At 41.5% G+C, this 19,843-nt stretch overlaps 1 protein-coding gene across 2 annotated transcripts in view; it reads right to left on the reverse strand.

Moving 5' to 3' along the window:
* The window catches only part of LOC118563226 (interleukin-15-like), a 28,988-nt gene that overhangs the window by 3,887 nt on the left and 5,258 nt on the right, over positions 1 to 19,843 (reverse strand). The window contains exons 2-5 of one of the 2 annotated variants that reach the window (XM_036137556.1): positions 15,535 to 15,620; positions 14,279 to 14,366; positions 10,692 to 10,804; positions 2,807 to 2,851 (exon numbers count right to left, since the gene is read on the reverse strand). In XM_036137556.1, coding sequence (XP_035993449.1) covers positions 2,807 to 2,851; positions 10,692 to 10,804; positions 14,279 to 14,366; positions 15,535 to 15,620 — 332 coding nt within the window. The remainder of the gene's footprint in view (positions 1 to 2,806; positions 2,852 to 10,691; positions 10,805 to 14,278; positions 14,367 to 15,534; positions 15,621 to 19,843) is intronic. The other variant, XM_036137557.1, reaches the window with a different exon arrangement.

The raw sequence follows: 19,843 nt of genomic DNA on the forward strand, positions 1-19,843 counted from the left end.
TTTATTCCTGAAGCATTTGCCTTTTTTCACTTTTATATATTAGTTAGTAAATTTTGTTCTTAGTTAATTCTGTATCATTTTGCATTAAATAAATTCCCTGTTCTGTCTATTATTTTCCCCCAGTTCTCTGCCCGCATTGTTCTCAGCCATCATTCAATTGGGGTGTGGTGGCCAAGTGTTTAGAGAACAGGGCGCTTGCATTGTGGAGAGGCTGCAAGGTTCTTAGTTCTAATCCCACATATCCCCATTATCGGTCCCTGAGCAAGACCCTTAGCCCCGGAATGAAGCCCACTGCTCCCTAAGGGATGGGTTAAATGCAGAGGATGAATTTCATTGGAATGTATGTTGGCAGGACAAAGATAATTGTATTTTTTTAATTATTGTTATTTAATCAACATATACACCTGCTTTCTATGCCTTCACTCCTCTCTCCCTCTGTGCATAAACTGCCTGGTCATTCCCTCTTATTTGTTTTTGCCACTGTCATGCCCAACTTTCCTTACTGTGAGCAATAAAGGTATTTCAATCTGAAAAACTCACAGAGAAAGCAATGGCAGTTAGAAGGATTTTATTGACACAATATTTTAAGTCTTTGGCGCTCAGACCTCGGCAGGAACATTAATGCTGAATTATACTTTAATATGCATAAGTAGATGTATGAGAACAGGGATGTTCCCCCCCAGGTCTGAAACTGGTGGTGGAGTGGAGATAGAAGAAGTTTGTTCAGTCCATATGATGATCTGTTTAAGATAGATGTCCAACTTGATAAACAAAGGTTTGCATGAAGTGTCCATGATGAGCAAGCTTGAAGCGACTGTGGAGAGGAAAAATTTCCCTTTGGGAAGAAACCTCTGACAGAACCGGGCCCAACATGGTGGTCTTCTGCCGGACCAATAACAAGTTGATAGGGAGTGCTGAAGACTGGGAGAAAACACTGATGGTTGAGGATGGAGGAACATCATGGAAGCTAGATGAACTCAGCTACGATGGTGGAGAAGGGGTTGGGGGTGGGTTGAATCGAACATCTGATTCGTAATCCGACATGATGCGATGCTGTTTGCGCTTGCTGGTTAGCAGGCTGAGACGTGGATTTGAAGTTGCTTTTAAGATGAGCGCGGGATGCTGATTGGGCTTCATGGAGGTGCGGTTCGTAGCTGATTGGCTCACATCAGAGGCGGATCGGCCTCTGATTGAATAGAGGCAGGCGATGAGTTTCTTCAATTGAACTTCCGCTTTAGCTTAATTTCTATTCTATTCTACTCCATGCTACTTGCAGTTCATCCTGTTTCTGTCTGCAATTTGATCCGGCAACTACCTTCCAGAAAATGATAATTTAACTGTCTGAGAGAAGTGCAGTCGGCTGCAGGAACAATGATAGACTGCAACGTACGGACTGTCATGGGTCACAACACATGACAAGTTGTTCTGCACAGTTTTTAATGGTCTACCTGTAATGCCATCGGGGCCTGGACTCTTATTTAAATGACTGCATGCACCTTCAATGTAACTTGGAAAGTTCACTGAGAATTTTAAATTTTTGGATCGTCAATCCTTGAATATAGCTTCCTCTAGCTCCCCGTTCATTAGCTTACATTTCAAGGGAGAATGAAACCTGTGAATCACTTTTTAGATGACGTCCTCTGCTTTCTGTGTATTTGCTTTGAGGTGTATGCACACAACAGTCAGAAACAGCTGAGGAAATTCCCTTGGGGGGTTGAAAGGCATGAAGAGAGAGTCAGCAGGTCGATATCAATTGTGCCTCTCTGAAGCTTAGGTTCACGCACCGACTCTTGCTGGTCTGCATTTCCATCAAGTCTGATAGGTCCTCCGAAGCTGCTGGCAGGTTTGAGTCCGTGTCCATGGGTGTTAGGAATGCTTCATTACAGGCCGTGATGCAGGGATTCCACTTCTCTTTTAAAAGGTCATGTACATTAGCCTGAAACTCATCTATCTCATTTCTAAGCAACCAAACATTGGTGAGGAGGATCACAGAGGGTAGATGGGTGAGCGCTGCTCCTTAGGGTTTCATCTCTCTTGCCCTGCTGCTCTCCTCCTTTGTTTCCTCCGTTTTAGTGCACAGTTTCCCTTCCATGCAAGTGTCTGGTCCCTTTCAACCATTTGTTTGCAAGTCTTCTACAAATGAGAGGTCCTTAAAAGTATCTGCGCCTGGATTATTCCGTTGAAGCAGGAATTCCCACATGGATGTCTTCACTGGGTAGTGTGGTAAAGACTGAAAGCCTTGTTCCGGATAAATCAGTAGCATCAATAAAATATTCATGTTGTGTACTTCTACTGTAGCCCTGCTTATTGATTCCACGGTTATAGATAAACATGGCCATATTCAAGCTCCAATTTTAAGCACACGCAAACAGCTAACACAGAGTTACACTGGCCTGCTGCCCCTAAAGATCAATGAGATCTGAGGGAGGAAATTCTCCTGCCGGCTCCGAAGTCAAAGTTAAAGCACAGCGGAGGCCTGACTTCGACTGTTGCTGCTCCACAACTATAAAACAAGCAGGCCCTTCATATTTAGTTCTCTCTAACTTTAAACACTTCCTAATTCTACTTGAAACCCCACTTTTACTTTCTTGCTTTTAAATCAGAATGAGTTCCAATGAATGAGAATGAGTTTGTTTTTACGCCATTTGATCATTTTAGATGTACAGCATTTGGTCAACAGCTGTTGTTTTATATGTACGTTAGAAATAAATTAAACTTTACTTTAAGGGAATAAATTAACACATTTCCTGACAATTTACTCTCTCATGTATGTAATTGCATCTGAAACTGAATATTTACGACTTACTGTTTGGCTGGTTGTACTTGGGGTGTACAGCATGGCATCAGATTTCTGAAAGACAGGAATAAAATGACACAAGACAAGCGTCATTAATAATGCAAAATCTACATACTTTTTGCTACATACAACATTACTGTCAATAACATTCACTGCAACTATGAGAGAGCCGGTTTCTCCAGATTAAAACAGTCCCTCCAAGATTTTGTGCTGACGCAACACGTTTTGTATTATTCAACTTTTCACTGAGTGATTTGCCTTTTATTGTCAGTACATCTGACAAATTTGACCGCTGTGGGTATTGATAACATATATTTTAGCTTTGCAGACAAAAAAAGTACAAATTACATATTCAAAGAGGCATCATTCATGTCCCAAGAACTACTTAAGAAGTTCAAAAACAGCCTCTGGCATCCGTTGATATTAAACCTGACTGCAGCCTGAGCAGAGAGTGTTACATTTGTCTTGTAAAGCTCTCTGTCATAACTTCATCGTAGGAAATGGAAATATTTGATGGGTTTTTGGTGGGTACTATACTTGTTGGATCTTTACAGTAAACACTTTGGTTCAGTATGAAATTTGAGCTAAAAAAAACTAGAATGCAGCAGTTAATTAAAAACTCTAGATTAGCACAAAAAAAGAGAGAAAAAAGGAAAAATTAATTGTATTTCATCTTTTTTTTACACAGTGCTTCTTTTCCAACAAGTAAAGAAGTTACAGTGGTTTAGATAGATCAGGGTTTTTTTAATACAGAAGGTTCTGAGATAGGAAGTACATTCCTCCTCATAAAGATCAAGGCCCAGTAATTGCATAATTTTATTTAATCAATTACCTCTTGCTATTTACATTTACTTTGTACAAATAAAACCAAGAAAAGAAATTAGAGTATGATTACAACATTAGTTGATTTCACTTTTTCAATCTAAAAAGTGAAACAGATTTGACATTCTTCACACATGGAGAATAATAATTGCGGTTTACAGCTAATAAATAAAATAAAAAACACTAAATCCAGTTTCTCAGAACAGTTTTCAATTATAATATGATAGAAAACTTAAAAACGTACATAATTTTAACAGCAGAAATGTGGGCCTACTACAGAGTATGTTCATATAGTGTATAGGATTTGCATGCAGTAACTGGTCAGGGCTTCTTTTGCATGAATTACTGCACCAGTGGCACTGCTGAGGTGTTAAGAGAGCCCACATTGCTCTAATAGTGGCCTTCAGCTCGTCTGCATTTTGTTGGTTCTGGTGGCTCTCTTTTTCCTCTTGCTAAAACACAATGGATTCTATTTCCTGTTAGCTGATCAAACTTAAAACATGCTGAGCATCATTAAAACCCAGAGAGCTGGCAGATATCGCGGCTCCCTAAATCATTGCTGACTGTGAAAACTTCCCACTGGACCTCAATTTGGATTCTTGTTCTATAAATAAATGAAATGGATATATCTGTGTGGGGTGGCTCATGAAGCTCTGACTCCTGCTGCAGCCCATGCCTTGTGAATCTCAGCCGAACTCTTCAAAGGCTGTAGTTGTCCCTCGTGGCTTATTAAGCTTTTCCTCCCAACTGAACGTTTCTTCATCATGCTGGGACGCTGCCAATGACATTAGGGGGTCTCATTGACTGTGTACTGAACAGTTACCATCGTAGCAGCCTTCACCATGAGTGTGTGGGTCATAACCTGACCATAACATGAAGTTTTTGTTTTTAAAATAATTTTTTATCGGTCATATATTACAATAATTCTCTGGGACACTGAATTTGGAGTTTCTGTTAGCTGGGTGGCATAATCATTCAAAGTCCTCAGAAAATAATGCTTGCAATATATTAGACTGTGTGATGAATCTATTTATTATATGGGTTTTAGTTTTTTACATCTGACTAGAGAAACATATTTTTGCCGACATTATAATGTATTGTGATACTCAACAGTGAAGTCATCTATGAGTAAGGACAGAGCAGACTGTACTTTTTGAGGAAGCTAAGATCCTTTGAGGTTTGCAGCACGATGTTGCAGATCTTCTATAAGTCTGTTATTGATAGCGTCATCTCCTCCGCCATCATCTGCTGGGGCAGCAGCATCAGAGCCAGGGACCTAAAAAGGCTCAACAACCTGATAGAGAAGGCCGGTTCTGTTCTGGGGACGACTGTGGAACTTCTGGAGACGATGATGCAAAAAAGGATTTTGCATAAAATCAAGAAAATGATGGATGATCCTGAACATCCTCTACATGACATTGTTGTTGAAAAACAGGCTTCTTCAGATTGGTTGTAAAACGGCTGCAGCAGATCTCTCCTGCTCACAGCCATCACCATCTATAATAACGCCATGATAAGATGAGCTACAGCTACATTTAATTTCCCTCTGGGATAAATAAAGTATTTTTAGTAAATATATATTTACATAGAGTCCACCTGTGTGTAATCTACTCTCAGTACAAATACAACTGCTCTGCGACGCCTCTGAGGTTGGTTAAGAGAATATTGGGGAGCACACAGCTTCATGAAGTCCCGGAAAAACACCAGACAGGTCAGGGATAAAGTTGTGGAGACGTTTAAAGCAGCTCAGGCTATAAAAAGATTCCCCAAGCTTTGAACATCTCACGGAGCACTGTTCAATCCATCATCCGTAAATGGAAGTAGTATGGCACAGCTGTAAACCTACAGAGACAAGGCCGTCCACCTAAACTTACAGGCAAACCAAGGAGAGCACTGATCAGAGATACAGCCAAGGTGACTCTGGATGAACTGCAGAGATCCACAGCTCAGGTGGGGGAATCAGTCCACAGGACAACTATTAGTTGTGAACACATGTGGTCTTTATGGAAGAATGACAAGAAGAAAGCCATTGTTAAAAGAAAACCATAAGATGGCCTGTTTGCAGTTTGCCAGAAGCCATGTTGGGGACACAGCAAACGTGGAAGAAGGTTTGGTCAGACGATACCAAAACTGAAGTTTTTGGCCAAAATGCAAAACACTATGTGTAATGGAGAACTAACACTGCACCTCACTGAACACCCCGTCCCCACTGCTAGATATGGTGGTAGCAGCATCACGCTCTGGGGGTGCTACTGTTCAGCAGGGACAAGGAAGATGGTCAGAATTGATGGGAAGATGGATGGAGCCAAATACAAGGTTATCTCGGAAGAAAACCTGTTGGAGCACTTTTGAAAGCCACAGTATCATGTAGTATAACCTACCGGCTTAAATAGACCGATAAATTGACCGCGGGTAGGGATGAGTTTTTCCCTCTACTGAGCACGATGGCCATGGAGTGATGAGATTGAGCCAAGACCCCAGAATCTATCTTATAATTTATGTGCTAATAAACATGTGTTTGAACATTTGCACATGACTATCTACTACTATACTACTACTTTATTTATAAAGCACTTTAAAAAAAACAGCAGCTGTGACAAAGTGCTGTACAGACAATAATCAAAAAACATTTAAAATGGAAAAAACAAAAGATTACAATAGTAGTATAAAAAGAATAAGAGCAAACGTCTCAACATGTGTTAAAAGCCAAGGAATAAAAATGTGTCTTAAGGCGAGTTTTAAAAGTGGACAATAAAGGGGCACTTCTAATATGGAACGGCAAAGTGTTTTATAACTTAGGAGCAGCAGCACTAAAATCTCTGTCTTCTCTGAGCTTAAGTTTAGATCTCAGTGCCTCCAGGAGGTCAGCTGACCTGAGGCAACGGACAGGAGAGTATGGGTGAAGCAGATCAGAGAGGTAAGATGGAGCAAAACCACATAGACTTTTAAAAACAATTGAAAGACGCTTAAAATGAACTCTAAAAAGCACAGGGAACCAGCGGAGGGAAGCCAGGATAGAAGTGATGCGTTCCCTCCTCCCAACTCCAGTTAAAAGATGAGCAGCAGCGTTCTGGACCAACTGAGGACTGGCTGAGTCCACTGTAGAGAGCATTACATTAATCGAGTCGAGTTGTAATAAAGGCATGAATTACTGTTTCAAAATGTGATAAAAACTGGACTTGACCACTGCTCCTACCTGGCGATCTAGTTAAAGATCATTGTCTATTTTAAAACCCAAGTTTGAAACAGTCTGCCTATAGCAAGGCACCAAGGGACCCAAATCAACAGGAGATGGTGGGAAAAAACACCTTCACCTCTGTTTTCTCTTCATTTAAAGTTAAAAAGTTTAAAGCCCTCCATGCTTTTGTCTTCAAGACACAATAGTAGGGGCTTGTGGGATCGAAAGGGCTCCTTTTTTTAGTGACATGTATATATGACTGTCATCAGCATAAAAATTGAAGGAAAATTGTATTGAACCCAAAGGGAGTAAATACAGAGAAAAAAGCAGGGGACCAAGGACTCAGACCCGAGGAACCCCATAATGTGGAGGAGTGGTGAGAATTCAAAATCAGCTATTTTTTACAGACATGGTTCTGTATGACAAATAAGACCTTCCCTTCATTGGCTTCCTGTTAAATCAAGAATAGAATTTAAAATTCTTCTTCTAATGTATAAAGCCCTTAATAATCAAGCTCCATCATATATCAGAGCTCTGATTACCCCGTATGTTCCTAACAGAGCACTTCGCTCTCAGACTGCAGGTCTGCTGGTGGTTCCTAGAGTCTCTAAAAGTAGAATGGGAGGCAGATCCTTTAGCTATCAGGCTCCTCTCCTGTGGAACCAACTCCCAGTTTTGGTCCGTGAGGCAGACACCCTGTCTACTCTTAAGACTAATCTTAAAACGTTCCTTTTTGACAAAGCTTCTAGTCAGAGTGGCCCATGTTACCCTGAGGTATCTCTATAGTTATGCTGCTATAGGCTTAGGCTGCTGGAGGACATCAGGATCTAATTTTCTCACTATATTGAGTTCTACTGTTCTTCAATTATGCATTTTGTGTTGTCGTTTCAGCTTTAACTTTCTGTTCTCTGTCTTTTATCTTCATAGTAGGTACACCTGGTCTGGCGTTCTGTTAACTGTGACATCATCCAGAGAAGACGGCTCACCCGCTACTACCATCTAATGTAGAACAGATTACTGGATCAATGTTTGCTTCTGTGCTTTTTTGTCTGTCTTATTGTGTCTCTGTTCTGTCTTCTGTAACCCCCAGTCGGTCGAGGCAGATCACCGTTCACACTGAGCCTGGTTCTGCTGGAGGTTTTTCCTTCCCGTTAATGGAAAGTTTTTCTTTCCACTGTTGCTTCATGCTTGCTCAGTATGAGGGATTGCTGCAAAGCCATGGACAATGCAGACGACTCTCCCTGTGGCTCTACGCTTTTCCAGGAGTGAATGCTGCTTGTCGGGACTTTGATGCAATCAACTGGTTTCCTTATATAGGACATTTTTGACCAATCTGTATAATCTGACCCAATCTGTATAATATGATTGATTTGACTGTGTAAAGTGCCTCGAGAAGACATGTTTCATGAATTGGCACCAAATAAATAAAATTTAATTGAATTGAACCATTTTAATACAATACCACTAAAAACAAGTTGTGTCTGTAAACAAGATAATAAAATAGTGTGGTTCACAGTATCAAAAGCAGCAGTTAGGTCAAGTAAAACAAGAACATATTGACCCAAACCTGACTGAAAAACCACCACAATCTTTTGCTCATGTAAAAGGGCTTGACCTGGGAAAGGACAACTTCCTCTAAGAATTTTGAAATAAAAGGCAGCCTGGAGCTAGGCCTAAAATTTGCTAATACAGTTTGGTCAAGGCCGGGCTTCTTGAGGAGAAGCTGCACCACAGTGTGCTAAAAACCTACAGGGACAACACCAAGACACCAAGCTGCTGTTTACAATAGCAAAGAAGATCTGTCCTATGCTGGGGAAAGCCTCACTAAATAACTGAGGGGGAGCAGGATCACAAGGAGAACCTGATGGCCTAATATGTTTAACAATATCCTTTAAAAAGGTCAGATTCACTGGTTCAGATGTATCAAACACAGCTGCACAGGGAATCAAACCAAAAGGGTCACATGTAGGTGCAGAAATGAGGGTCCTTACAGCAACAATCTTATCTATGACAAAACGTCATTACACGTTTTGGAACATGCTTCCAGGAAGACAGGTTGTGGGGCATTAAGAGCAGAATCAATCATTTTGGTGAGTAATTATAATTGGTGAGTTATTATTATCTGACTGAAGTTTGATCCAATACAGCTGATTCTGGTAATGGCAACTGTTCAAGCAATTTGACAAGGCGGTAACCAGTTAAACAGATAAACTAGAGCTTTCTGGGAAACCACATACATCCAGCTAAGCGTTAACTTACTTTGCTGCAGGAAAAGTGGATGTAGGCAACAGGTTGGGCTGAGGACTTGACTTATATTTAGTTGTAGAGGAAAAAAAATAACATCTTCAGAAACCCTTTCCACACGGGTGCTTTTTGGAGACTAAACTCTCCTTGTTATAGTTTAACTACCATCTTTTTCAGATATGCTTCTCATCATATTTGAAACTTTGGGGGATTGGGGTGATTATCAGCGGCAGTCACTAGGAAAAAGGCCGTGGACACGGTGGACATGTAAGCAGTCTATCACAGGTCAGCCATGCCTGCACACACTCACACCAAAGGGTGGTTTAGAGACACTAATTAACCCAACAGTCATGCTTTCGAACTGTGGGAGGCGCCTGACACGCACAGGAAGAACATGCAAACTCCATGCACTCCAGGTTGAACCTAGGACCTCCACAGATGGTGACAGTACTACCAACACCTCAATGCAGCCTATAAAGGTTTCACACAGTTGTCAAAACATTTTGTAAATTACCGCTGCATATTAGGAAAAAATTATATATTTTAGAAGGCTTTCTACAAAGAAAGCCTTCTAAAATAGAAATAAATTGTTTTCTTTGAGCAAATTGCAAAATGCAAAGTGAGCAAACAACCAGAAGATCAAAAATAAACATCAACGTAATCAAAATGTCTGGAAACAACTGCTCCAAATGTGTGATAATGATTATCAGAGTCACATACAGGTTTAAACAGAGTTTTTTAAGCTGAGAAAGGCACAGGTGTGTAGACAGGTTAAAAAGTGGGTCAGTAAAAGTACGCTCATTCTGCTACAAGGTAAAGTTGCAGAAGATGGTTTCATGTCATATACAGTGCTGTGAAAAAGTAGTTACTTCCTAACAATTTTTTTTCTGTGTTGGTGGTTTTGTCACAGTTAAATGTTTCCTGTTATGAAACTAGATTCAATATCAGACAAAGACCACCTGAGCAAATAAAAGATTTAGTTTTCAAATTATGCTTCTGTTTATTAAGAGAAAGAAAATTATACAAACCCGAATCCTGTCTGAAAATATAACCACCAACCTTAAGCCTGATACCTAAGGCCTGACACCTGCTAAACATGTAGTTTCAAGAATTCACAGAAATAGGTTCTGCCATACAACATGAAGTAGGCTAAAAGTTCTAAAAGAGCAACAGATCATGCCCGATATAAAGAAATTCAAGAACAGGGGAGAAATAAACTCATTCACCTCAATTATGCCGGAAAAGGGTTGCAGCGCCATTCTAAGAATTTGAGTCTCCAGCAAACCACAGTGAAGCGCCATAATCCACCAACGAAGATAACGTGGAACAATGGTAAACCTTTCCAGAAGTGGCTGGCCTGACAACAATTACTGCCAGAGCTCATCAACAACTCGTGCAGGAGATAACAGAAGAACCCAGAACATCTGAAGCACTGCAGGGAAGCTTGCCTCAGTTATGCTCAGTGTTCACGATTCAACGATCAAAAAGGACTAGCCAAAAATCCGATCCATGGCAGAGTTTGAAGCTGAAAACCTCTACTGAAAATATTCTGGGGACTGACAAGAAAGAAAGTGGAACGTCTCGAGAGTGGGCGACCTTTTATGTCGGGCTTAAAACCAACGAGTTTGAGAATTAAAATACTATACCTACAGCCAAACAAGGTGGTGGTAGTGTGGTGGTCTGGGGCTGCTTTGCTGCTTCAGGAGCTGAATGACTGCTTGCAATTGATGGAACCATGAATTCTGCTCTCTAGCAGAAAAACCCTGGAGGAAAATGTTCAGCCATCAGTTTGTGACGTTTAGATCAAGTACACTTGAGTTATGCAGTTTTGGGATGGCCTAGTCAAAGTCTGGTTTTGAGATCCTTAAGCATGATCTTAAACAGATTCATGTTCATTCTTCAAAACCTTCCAGTGTAACTGGACAAAAGGATTTTTGAAGAGAGCGGGACGATCATTTTCCGCAGACTGTAAAATTACTTCTTGTCATGATATTTTTCTAGGATGAACCCGGACACAGCACGCACACACAGAGCTAGTTCTTAGGAGTGAGTTTATTGAATAGTGTGAAAGATGGATGATGATGGAACCCAGACTCTTTCAACAGACGGAGGTGTAGGGTGCAGAAGCTGGCCGGCAGGAGGCGTGTAGAGAGACTGACCGGGAGGTACTCTGGAGCCGAAGACTAGAGACCAGGACGGAGCATCTGAGCGGAGGACTTGACACCGGAACATCAGAGCCGAGGACTTGAGACCGGAACATCAGAGCCGAGGACTTGAGACCGGAACATCAGAGCCGAGGATTTGAGACCGGAACATCAGAGCCAAGGACTTGAGACCGGAACATCAGAGCCGAGGACTTGAGACCGGAACATCAGAGCCGAGGACTTGAGACCGGAACATCAGAGCCGAGGATTTGAGACCGGAACATCAGAGCCGAGGACTTGAGACCGGAACATCAGAGCCGAGGACTTGAGACCGGAACATCAGAGCCGAGGACTTGAGACCGGAACATCAGAGCCGAGGACTTGAGATCGGAACATCAGAGCCGAGGACTTGAGACCGGAACATCAGAGCCGAGGACTTGAGACCAGAACATCAGAGCCGAGGACTTGAGACCGGAACAGCTCACCAGGAGTTGAGAACAGGAGTTGGAATTTGAGAGCAGAACGGAACCCGGGAGTCGTGAACAGGAGTAGAGAACCTGAGTGGGAACAGAGCTGAGCTGGATCTAGGCAGTGACTGGAACAAAAACAAAGCTGAAGAAAAGTCTACGGGCTGACTTGGAACAAAAAACTGAGCTGACAAAGGATTCTGGCAGAGACTGAGCGGGAGTGAACACTATGGACCGGTGACGAGAACACAACTGAGGTGAGTTTATAAAGGGAGCTTGACAGGTGGCGGGAATAAATACTAATTAGTGTCCAGAAAGGTGTGACTCATAGCTGAGCGAGGGAGAGCTGTGTGAACTGCAAAATAACAAGAAATAAACCAGACAAAACTTAAACCATGACACTTCTGAATCGCTCATCTGGACCAGAAGTTCAGCCGTCCATTTAGGAGAGACAGAAATAAGCAAAGTGAACAGACACAGTCCTTAGCCAAAGAGATTTTTGCGCTGCAGATTAACAACACCTCAAGCTAATTTACCTTTTAAATCAAATTATGGCAAGCAGTAGAGTCAGCACAGAAGAGGCAAACACTAGAGTGACCCAGGTGCACCCATCCACTGGCAAGAAAAGTGACTCTCATGGAGGAGCTGAAGGCAAAAAGCCATACGTCCGACAAGGGAACGAGGAGAAGCTGTAGACCGCACAATAACGAGTGTCTGTTTCTCGCAAGTTCAGACACGCATTTCCCCAAGAGACAAAAAGATTTGAGGACGCATAAATCCCCTGAAGAGTTTTGCGATGAGCTCTCTGAGATCTTTGATACAGCAACGTTCACTTACAAACTGTGGGAAAGAATACCTAGAAGTTGTCATGCTTTTGAAGACCAAGGGTTGCCTCACAGAACATGATGTAACACAGCTCCATGTTTCCAGGGCAAATAATAGCTTTGTGAAAAAGCAACACAGTGTAGAGATTTAGATCAAGACGTTCCATTGATCTGCTGTTTAAATAGACTGGAATCGCTTCAGGGGGTGGAAACTGATAATTGAGCACCCCATGAAAATGTCTCCCTGATTTGGCAAATTAGATTAATAAATCCATGCATTTATATTTAGTAAAATCGATTACTGCAACGGTGATTTCACAGGTCTGCCTAAAAAGTGGATCAGACAGCTGCAGCTGATCCAGAACGCTGCTGCCCCCTTAGACTAAGAAAGTAGAGAACATGGACTCAGGTTCTGAAGTCCTCACTAAGACTAAGAACGTAGAGAACATGGACCCGGTTCTAAAGTCCTCACTAAGACTAAGAACGTAGAGAACATGGACCCGGTTCTAAAGTCCTCACTAAGACTAAGAACGTAGAGAACATGGACCCGGTTCTGAAGTCCTCACTAAGACTAAGAACGTAGAGAACATGGACCCGGTTCTGAAGTCCTCACTAAGACTAAGAACGTAGAGAACATGGACCCAGTTCTGAAGTCCTCACTAAGACTAAGAAAGTAGAGAACATGGACCCGGTTCTGAAGTCCTCACTAAGACTAAGAACGTAGAGAACATGGACCCGGTTCTAAAGTCCTCACTAAGACTAAGAACGTAGAGAACATGGACCCGGTTCTGAAGTCCTCACTAAGACTAAGAACGTAGAGAACATGGACCCAGTTCTGAAGTCCTCACTAAGACTAAGAACGTAGAGAACATGGACCCAGTTCTGAAGTCCTCACTAAGACTAAGAACGTAGAGAACATGGACCCGGTTCTGAAGTCCCCACTAAGACTAAGAACGTAGAGAACATGGACCCGGTTCTGAAGTCCCCACTAAGACTAAGAACGTAGAGAACATGGACCCGGTTCTGAAGTCCCCACTAAGACTAAGAACATAGAGAACATAGACCCAGTTCTGAAGTCCTCACTAAGACTAAGAACGTAGAGAACATGGACCCGGTTCTGAAGTCCTTCCATGGCTCCCTGGATCTCAGAGAATAGACTTTAAAATCCTTCTGTTAGTCTATAAATCCCTGAATTAGCACCTAAATACATCACAGACTTGTTATCGGAGCATCAACCCTCCAGACCACTCAGGTCTTCTGGCTCCAGCCTGCTCTGCAGAACCAGAACCAGAACCAGAACCAGACATGGAGAAGCAGCATTTAGTATCTATGCTACACTGATCTGGAACAAACTTCCAGAAAACTGTAAAAGTGCTGAAACCCTGCGTTTCTTCAAACCAAGGATAAAAACATTTTGTTTAGAGTTGCCTTTGAATATTAGTGTTTTAGTTTGCGGTCCAATTTTTCTTATATCTTAACCTGCTCCTGTTTCACTGGAATGTGCTGTCCTCTGTACTGTTTTCTTTCTTTATGTTCTGTTTATGTTCAGCACTTTGAACTGTCGTGTTACTAAAATGTACTATACAAATAAACTTGCCTTGCCTAGATGTCTTTTACTGCCATCTACAACAGGCAAGACGTTGACTCATCCATAAAGCTTCACAGAACCTCCCTTCATACACGCTAAACTGTCCTATACCGGTATAATAGCCAGTAACAGACACATAAGAATATCTTGGATGAACTGTTTAGTATTAGAGGATGATTAGAAACAAAACAGTGTATCTGATACCTTCTCTCACCTCAATGGCGTCTTTCAGACCTTTCAAACAGATCTGCAGATCTGCTGTTCCATTCACAGGAGTCGCACTGATGCATGAAGTCAACAAGCTGTAAGACAACGGTGACACAATCATGACTCTGCAGATAGCGTCCTTAGCTAATGCAAAACCAGCAGCTCAACATGCATTACACACAACACTGAGCTGAAGCAAAGCATCATCATGAAATACTTTTTATTTAGCAGGACATTTGGAATTTCCTCGATTTCAATTATTATGCAAAAGTTAAAAATAAAGTGGGGGCCAAAGGTTGATCCACCCCTGTGAAAATACAAGGATTTTGTGGTTAAACATTAGAACGTCATTTCAGAACTTTTTTCACCAACTGAACAGGAACCTAGAAAACAATAGAGGTTGTTGCATACACCCTTTACATATTTCATATTTAGTTGGAGCCCCTTTTGACCTCACTTCACTGAAAAGCTTTAATTTTCTCCTGGCGAAGCAATTCTGCTGGTGATTACTGTGAATACGTTCGGACTTATTGTGAGGCTAAAAAGCCTTCTTCAACTTCTGCCTTCTAGCAGGTAGTTAAAAGGTGTTTGGCTGATATTTAGAACTGGTCACGTTTTATTCTTATTATTTAGTGCATCATATTATCATGGTGCTACTACCACTAATCATGTGCAAAGTTGTTTTTCTCCCAAGCGTAACTGTTTTGCATTGTGGTCCAACTTAGGTTTGGTTTCATCAGGACTCAGTTTCATCCTTTGCAATGTAAACTCTTGCTTGATTTAATAATAAAAGATACAGGAAACAAAGTATCTGTCAGAATCTTCATTTTGAATTTAAATCCTTCAGTATATATGTTACAATGAAGGTGGAAAATGTTTTGGAATAATCTATCATGAGCTTATTCTTTTACTTCATTAAGACCTTTAACATGTATAAAGTATTTTATATATATATATATATATATATATATATATATATATATATATATATATATATATATATATATATATATATATATATATATATATATATATATGGCAAAGCACAGAGTATATATATATATATATATATATATATATATATATATATATATACTGTATATGTAGCGTCCTTTTCCGGTTTCAATATTAATGTGTTTCCAGCTCCATTACTTAAAGACAATTATTGAATTATTGATATCCATTGAGTATAGTAAGTGCTTATATATATATTATATATTTAGCTGTATTAATTTGCCAACAAGTCACAGACTGCATGCCTACCTTAGAGTAAAGAAACAAAGCGACACCTGAGTTTTGTGGCTGTTTCGGTAGAACTGCTTCCACGACTTCTGGAACTGGTCACTTTTCTAAAAGTCATAAAAGGAGAACACTTTATGTATCTGGATGCTCAAACCTTTGGAAAGTATTTTGTCAACAATCGGTTTCAACTTTTCAGTCATCTGTTGTGAAATAGGAGTACTTTAAGAGCATTAGCAAAATACATGAGCTTTCACCAACTATGGCTGCAGAAATCATCCTTAATGAAAGGTATATTGGGCATTCTGTCTTGTATATTTAATTGTTAAAACACCTTCAATGTTTTGATGCATCTTTGATGTTAGTAACATTTTCAGTAGCTTTATTCCAAGAAATGAGTTTGTTGTGACTTCTGAGGCAAATTGAGCACCGCCTAAAGATTTGTTTCAACATTAAACATCCAGAGACATTAACTGACAGGAAAAACAGCTAAGCACAAGCTATGTGGGCTTTTCCAGCAGAGTGACAAGATGGACCGCGATGGCGCCGCGGACGGCTGCCTAGCTGCTTCGCTCTCTTGTGTTTTGCCTGTTTTCTAATCGTCACACTGTTCTTTGCCAACAACTTAAACATTAGGCAGTCCTCTTTATGACATCTTTTTTCTTTCTCAATTTTCTCAAAATGGAGCGCTTTGTTATTCACTGAGAAGGTTCTCCTCCTTTGTTCTGCGGGTGTTTACATCCCACCACAATCCAGCACATCAGAAGCAGAAAATGAGCTCACTAAGCTGATAACAGACATGGAGAAAAAACACCAAGATTCGCTCAGGGTTTCTCCCTCTGTAATATGGGTTTGGCATCGCCCAATTACCCCCAGCACCATTGTAACACCAGTGACAGTGATACCAAAGATGGCCTGTTGTAGGGTTGTCAAAAATAATCTGTGCCTTGATATAATCCATACTAAAAAGCGAATTATTCAAAGACACAGATTCGTGTGAAAATCTATGTAAAATGACCCATTTGCCTCTGCCCAAATTGTCACACTTCTTCCGGCAGCAGAGCACAGACACACTCAGCCAATCTCCTCCCTGCAGCTGCTTATCTGACACAAATGCTGCTGCTGTTGTCATAAAGTCTGCTAACAGGTAAAGTACAGCCAGAAGAAAACATGTGAGCCTCTTTATAGAGAATATAAACACAAATGTGTTGTTCTGAGAAACCTTCCCGGACAGACAGACAAGAAAAACGAAATGCTCAATGGTGTTACATCCTAAGCTAACAGCACGACACGGACGTATGAGAGCAACATCAAAACAACAGTAAAGCTCCTGTATCTGCTGCAGTGAAGTAGTAAAGTACAAAAGCTAATGCTAGCTGTTATTAGCTTGATGGAGCCCAATGACCGGGTTCTGTTGGTCTGGGCTCCCCCTTCAAGCTGCGCAGCGCTACATCACGCAATGCGCCGTTGGCCATTTACACTGTCTCCCAGATGCTAATGTCCATTTGTACACGTTTTAGTGTCTCTGAGGTGTTTGCGTGTACATTCATGCATTTTTTTCATAGTTTTTTCACATCGTTCAATAAATCAACTGCTGTCTTTCCTCTATTTAACTTTGAGCATTTTTATCTGAATATGGCATATTATCAAACAACAATTGCACAATAATTTTCCCTCTCTGATTCCATTCCCTCCTGCCTTACAACTAACTTCAAATTAGTTTTTTTATTCATATTACTCAATCTAGTGTTTCGCTCTGGTGTATCCAGTCTACATGTTTTTCCCGCTGTCAATAAGCAATAAAACAACAGCAGAGGTATTTCTATTCTATTTCTAAACCTGTAAGCCTGCGGTTAGGCCTCTTAGGAAGTGGACAGATGAGATAAAGAAGATGTCAGAGGCCTGCTGTGAAAGTGTGAAGCTAAAAAAAAATACTTTTCAACCAACAATCCAGCTAGTTTGGAATGCTTTGAAAAACACCAGGCCTTACACGACCCCATCTCCCCACCCTGAGGAGTTAACCAAGCCGAGCTTGGTTCTGACGACCGTTTACACATCACGCTATCTCGGTTCCTCGCCTCCTAGTGACGATCAGCGGTACTACTGCTCTCTAGGGTTGAAGGAGGGACTCAAGCTAATCAAAATGGCGGCGCCCGTAACATTCAGGAAGTTATTCTTGGTTATAATTGCTTTCTGAGGAGAGTCAGGCGAAGAAGGCAACCTTTGGTGAATTTACTTGACGGAGTCGGCTTTTGGGACGTGGATAAGACAAACGAACGTCTAATCAGGGCTTGCAGACGCAGGAAACAACGACAGACGTTGAGGTCCATCACGCTGCTAAGCAGAATCATCACTGGTAACCGTGTGGCACGGTAAAGAAGCTGGTATTTTTATGAATGTCTGAAACCGCAAAACTAGTCAGCTGACAGTAAGGAGATGACGCTCTTTGTTATCTGAGAACCGAGCCACTGAAAAACCGGGCCGAGACCTACTATCGAACTGGTCTAGATTTAGCGCGGTCCCGTTGTGTCTGGCACGGTCCAGTTCAATTTGCGATCCATTTACACTCGAAAGTTATCTCAGTTACCGAGCTTGGACTGGTCTCGGCACAGTTAAAAAAAAGGGTTGCATAAACGGGGTAATAGACACTGTTCAAAAGGAGGCCCAGCAGAGACAGTGCTTCCTGCCGCAACTCAACAAGAGTCTTCTGGAGCTGGCGCTGTGGGTCAGTTTAAACACTGCAATTATTCAGTCTGTCTGACATTCGTCCATGACGCTCTTGTTTCACCCACACTGCAAAAAGAGAACAATAAGTAGGTCCAATTTTCTTGAAATTGGTGTATTTGTCCTTGATTTTAGCAGGTAAATAAGATGATCTACCAATGGAAAGAGTATTCTTACCCCAACATAAGATAATTAGAAATACTGCACTTGAAATAAGAAGACATGTTAGATGAGTTAGTCCTTTTTAAATGCAAAAATCTCATTCCTTTGGCAGATCACCTTATTCACCAGCTCAAATCAAGGATAAATACAGTCATATCAAGAAAAAAGTACTAACTATTAGTTCCTTTTTCCAGTGCATCCATAAAATTGAACAGGTCCTGATAGGAACAAGCAATCAGGTCTGCAGAGAAGATCGTCAGGGTTGACCTACACTCCATCCAGGACTTGTAAAGGTAGAACCACAAACCTACTAAGGCATGGCTGCCCACCTATACTGGCAGACCAGGCAAGATGAGCATCAATCATAGCAGCAGCTAAGAGGTCCAAGCTAAGCCTGCAGGAGCTGCAGAGATCCAAAGTGTGTTATTAAGTAGACAGGACAAGTTTTAGTTGTCCTCTTCAAAAGGTGGGCAATAAAGAAGACATTCTTGAAAGCAAGCCATAAGAAGATGGTCTGCTTTCAGCTGACAGACAGTTATGCAGGGGACATACCAACTATCTGGAGGGCGCCCTGGTCAGACAAGACCAGATTTAAAGTTTTTGGTCTACATGTAAACCGCTGTTCTGGGTAAAAAATGAACACTCTTTCAAAAATATCACGATCACTGCTTTGGAATCTGGTGGGGGAAGCATTATGTTACAGCAGTGTTGTAGTACTCGAGTCCGAGACTCGAACTCGAGTCCGAGTCATTAGCTAAATTTAGAGACTCGTGACTTGACTTGGACTTGAGCACTGATGACTCGAACTTGGACTCGGACTCCTACATTCAGATCATTCTGACTCGGAAATTGAGAAAAAGACTCGACTTTTTTTTATATCATTAGGCTATAATTTTAATATGTCATTAGAATATTATTTGGTGTATGATTTTAATATCTAAATGTCGTACCGCGCACGTGACGTCACCATCTCATGAGCAACGCCCCTTGCCGCTAAGGTTGGGCAAACAGTGTGAGAGCGCACGTAGCAACCAGCCATTACACATGCAACAGATACAACGATATGACCGACTTTTCAGCTGTTAAACTTTCACAAGAGGATGTCCAGGCGCCCATTTTACTGGTAGAACTGTGGAACAACATACCAACGTTCAGCTTAAACAATGGCTTGAGTGTCGAGGGCTCGGAAAGACTGGGAAACTGGCCAAGTTGATAGAAAGGTAAGTCGTTGTTTTTCTCCTGCTCGGCGTTCATAGCGTCATCGGCCGTTTTTTTTTCTGTTTGTAGTCACTGTCCAGGAATCGGTATAAATTTTCCGGCCCGCCGAACAATTTAGTCCGGTCCGGTGGCCAAATGCATTATCATTATCCAACGGCTGTATCTCCTCGCTGCATCGACCGATCCACACCAGATTTGTTGTGAGTCATGGGGGAGGGCTGCCGAACGC

The sequence above is a fragment of the Fundulus heteroclitus genome, chromosome 5 (assembly GCF_011125445.2).
Source record: "Fundulus heteroclitus isolate FHET01 chromosome 5, MU-UCD_Fhet_4.1, whole genome shotgun sequence".
Taxonomy (NCBI): Eukaryota; Metazoa; Chordata; class Actinopteri; order Cyprinodontiformes; family Fundulidae; genus Fundulus; species Fundulus heteroclitus.